Genomic DNA, 4,418 nt, shown 5'->3' with positions numbered 1-4,418 from the left:
ACTCCACTGGAAGGTCTACCGGAATTTCCCCAAAATGCTTCGGAAATCCTCCCCGATAGTTTCGGTTTTCACTTGTCCTTTTCAATGACGTGACGCTCTCTCTTTGGGGGAAAATAATAAGGGAGTGGACTTTTACTTTCAATATCATTCGCACTCTTTTGACTTTGGGCTCAGCCGTCTGCTTACAAGACCCAGGCTACTAAAAATAATGTTTTTCTCCGACATATTTTTGGTTGTTTCTTTGATGACCTTTCTGCGGGACTTCCATGTGTCCAGCTGTGGTAAGCTCTCCGTATCCGTTGCGGTCTGAAAGCGGGTTATCTGCCTCCCTACGTTTTATCATTATGGGGCGATTAGACGTGCCATCAAATACAGCTTAGTGTTGAAAATCGTTATCGTGTTATTGCTTCAATTATTAAATCGTCTTTATCATGTAGGCCTAGATATAGGCTGATAGCCGTTATTCTTTTTTTCAATAACTTGTTGTTTTCTGTCCCTAGGCAGTATGTTGTATGGTGTTAATTCATGAAGCTAGAAATGTACGAACCATTTATCTCTCGTTTCTCACATTCTGAATATTATACTAACAAATGTTGTACAATATGCTGTGGCAGTACTGTCATAATTACTGTATGGCCATGCCAAATTAAACTTGGAGTAGCTTTCATTAACAAAGCATTCACAGTAGCCTACTAGGTTATATTTACCCACCCACTGCTAGACTACAGTCAGTTCTCAAAGTTAAACTGGGACAGTATATCTTAAAAAACGGTTTGGACTGTTGTAATCACAGGAGATTAACCGGCAGACCACGGACAAAGATATATTCTGTGATTGACTAGAAATGTAGGAATGCAAATCTATAATGATTAGAAAAGCATAACTAGGCTCCTTACAAAATTGTGAGTATATATATGCCAAATAACATTAAAGCTAGACAATGGCTGATGTTGTCTTTTCAGACCATTTTAGGTTGCCTGGCAACATACCATACCAGTAATAAAGTAGAGATAGGCTTTCTATATAAGAACAATATAAATACATTAAACAAATAATGTGTGTATCTTATTGCTAGTTTTACAATGAGCTGTTTAAAATCACAACCTTTTCTGTGTTACAGATCCCAACTGTACAGATAAACCTGAGTTCACTCCAACCAGTCTGGTAGTGAAGTATGGTGACCCAACCTTTGCCAGCTGCTCTCTATGTCAGCATGCTTGCCTCGACAACAAAACCATTTCTAATGTGGAGAGCCCTGTTGGAGACTCAGCAAAAAACGGAACCACAATTTTATGGACGGTTGACAGACTGACTGAATGGCACATGTCTCCCATTTGCTATTATAGCAATGGTAATGGTTACCAGTGTTGTAGCACCCTGAATGTAACTGTGTACCGTAAGTAAACAAAAGAACTTTTGTTAGTGATGATTTAATGAGTAATAAAGCTAATGGGTACATGTAGGTAGTTTATATTCTTTCCTGTTGTTACTTAATGTGTGCCTGCATGTCTCTCTGTTTGTCTCCACAGAGCCTCCAGACAGAGTGTCCATCAGCTTTGTTAATCACACTGGGCCGATGTTTGAGGGTCATCAGTACACTCTGCAGTGTACAGTACAGCACGTTGCTCCTGTTGAAAACCTCGTTGTGACTTTCTACAGAGGACAGACAGCGCTGGGTCAACCTCAGTCCAACAACAACATAGAGAAGAAACCAGTGAATGAGAGCTTCTCTTTAAACATCACACCCAGTAAAGAAGATGATGGAGGCCAGTTCTGGTGTGAAGCAAAGCTAGAACTGGGACCTGATGGACCACAGCTCCCTCCAGTGGTGACGTCAGAAAACATCACTGCCACTGTGTACTGTGAGTCTGACAAGAAAAATGAACACACTTTTACACCCTTTATTGTCATGTTGGCCACTTTTACAGTGATGGAAGAATCATTTTGATCTGCTATGTAAAGCCGCACTAATCAATATTTTTAGGCTATATTAGCAATGGGCTTGACTGCTGGTATGTGAAAGGGTTAGCTAATAGTGATGATGAGCCTTCTTGACTCTGCAGTTCCTTTTATCTTTACTGAACTTTATCGTGTCTTTCATCTCATTGTTCTGGTTTTAGTGCCCGCAACATTTCTATTTTGGTTTAGTCTCATCGCTTTCATTAGCATGTTTTCATGGAAAAAGTTAAAAACAAAACAAAACAAAAAACACTGTAGATAAATGGGCAGTGACAAGGCCAGTGGTTCTCAACCTGGGGGTTGGGACCCCCAAGGGGGTCGCGAGATAATTTCTGGGGGTCACCAGAGGGTTTGGGAGAAAAAAATACATATTTTAGACTGTGGAATGCTTTTGGAGTGCACTGTAACAGAACCTAAAAAGTGAAGTACAACAGCCTGTTAGGTGCTTTCCACCACTTCCCTTATACAATGTATTGTATATCTACATCAATGAAAACTCTGTTTAAATTTCAAAATTTTGCCCATGTTACTATAATGACATGTTGTGTCTCTTCATCATTTAATCCACACACAGATAAGCCTCAACTAAAGTCATCACATTCAAATATCACCGTTGCAGAAGGAAACTCTCTACAACTGAACTGCTCGGCTGTGGGAAACCCCAGCCCCATGTACACGTGGACATCAGATATCCGTTCCTACTCCAGTGGCAGCGTTCTCACTATCGACTCTGTAACGTCTGAGGATAAAGGGCTGTACACCTGTTCTGTCAGCAACCGTGTGGGGACTGTCACTGTGACATTTAATGTTGATGTCAAAGGTGAGTTTGAAGTGTTGTCAGGTCTTCAGAGTTATGATGACTGTTACTGGAAAGTGTGTGCAGTTTCTTTCTCACAGCAGTTGAGGATTGATTCTGACACGTGAGGAAGGAAGTTCATTGTGACTGTTTTGGTATTTGTCTGACGTATTATATTCTCTGTTCCTTTTTTTTTCTTAACCCATCCCCCTCACCCCACTCTGCAGTAAGCTACATGGGACTCATTATAGGTGTGATTGCAGCAGTTGCTGTTCTGGTTGTCATCTCTGTAATAATTGGATACTTATTTTTCTACAAATCCAATCGGATGGGACAATACAACTTGAAGGACGTTTTCCGCTTGCACACAAAACACTCTGCCGTGCCCTCTGTGGAGTAAGCCTGCGGTACGGCATGAAATGTGTATGGGCTGGTTGGATTTAGCTCTCCCTCATTTCCTGTCATGTCTCTACTGAAGCTGTCTAATGACATAAAATGCCACTAATCATAAAAAAAGGAGTCTCTGTCTTGTAAAGCACCTTGTTACACTTATTACACTGCTTCTCCATGTTTATTTCTCACTCTGAAAACATGACCCAATGACTGAAAATGTCTGGGTGGGTCATAAAGAGGCAGAAGATGTAAAAACAAAACAAAACAATAAACAGTTTGCTAAGGGAAATGGGAAACTAGATTCATGTCAACAAGTCAATATTATGTGGTGCTTATTCGGCCAATTTTGGCTTAAACATCCAGTGTGGTTGTTTTATTGTTTCTCTCTGTTGTATTTCAGTTGTGTTACTGCAAAGAACTTCAGATGTGTTGTGTATATATAAAGCTTAAGAGTAGTATGTGAAATTGCTCACATTGACCTTCACAGTTGTGTGTTAACCCACTGAAAATGTGTGCCTGACTTCATTTCAACCCATAGACAGAGCAACAGTTTCCTGTTTCCAGTTTCCGTGTGAATGTGCATGTATTTGTTTTGTACATTTGTGTGTATTTATGTGTGTGTGTGTGTGTGTGTGTGCTGTATTGATGTTAGTGACACTGAAAAAGAGGAATGTATACAAGCAACTGTATAATAATGAACTGCTCACTGGAACTTTAATAAGGAAATGTAAGGTTTTATCACGTTTATTATTTTGTTTTTTAAATAAATGACACTTTGTTCATGCTCAATGAGATGCACACTCTTCATTAATATTTAATGTGCTTGCAAATACATGGAACAAGGTCCTGTCAATTAACAGTAATTTAATGGAGACAGTGTCTAAACACCACAATATCAATGCATGTTAACAAATAAATACGATATTATCGGCTTTTTATTTCATAATTGTGTTAAATTAAAGCATTTAAGTCACAGACTGGCCTTAGTTTATTTACAGTTATCCAGTGTAAGAATCAGTACTTGCCTCATAATATGTGAAAGATGGCAAGTACAGTAAACCCCCAAAGTACTGATGGAATTATAGATTTCCTGTTTATGAGATTCTTTATCACTAAACTAGCTTGACTCCAAACTCTTAAGGATTTTTGGATCTCTGAGGCTTTTCCAGGAAACTCCACTGCAGAGATTCTTTTCAGGAAGGAGTGAGTAAAAGCATCCCAGATATGTTTCACTCCTACTCTTTTCTTCCCCTCCCACCTCTCCTTTCCT

The 4,418-nt window shown here is 39.5% G+C and overlaps 1 protein-coding gene across 1 annotated transcript; it reads left to right on the top strand.

Annotated features, from left to right (window-relative positions):
- Positions 1-3,937, top strand: LOC114566547 (vascular cell adhesion protein 1). Its single transcript, XM_028595092.1, has 5 exons — positions 1-281; positions 1,121-1,396; positions 1,530-1,862; positions 2,534-2,779; positions 2,983-3,937. The coding sequence occupies exons 1-5, from the start codon at positions 209-211 to the stop codon at positions 3,153-3,155; spliced, it is 1,101 nt and encodes a 366-aa protein (XP_028450893.1). The 5' UTR covers positions 1-208; the 3' UTR covers positions 3,156-3,937.
- The last annotated feature ends 481 nt before the right edge of the window (positions 3,938-4,418 follow it).

The sequence above is a fragment of the Perca flavescens genome, chromosome 2, assembly GCF_004354835.1.
Source record: "Perca flavescens isolate YP-PL-M2 chromosome 2, PFLA_1.0, whole genome shotgun sequence".
Taxonomy (NCBI): Eukaryota; Metazoa; Chordata; class Actinopteri; order Perciformes; family Percidae; genus Perca; species Perca flavescens.
The sequence above is the reverse complement of the archived record's forward strand: the minus strand, read 5'-3'. Positions and strand labels throughout refer to the sequence as shown.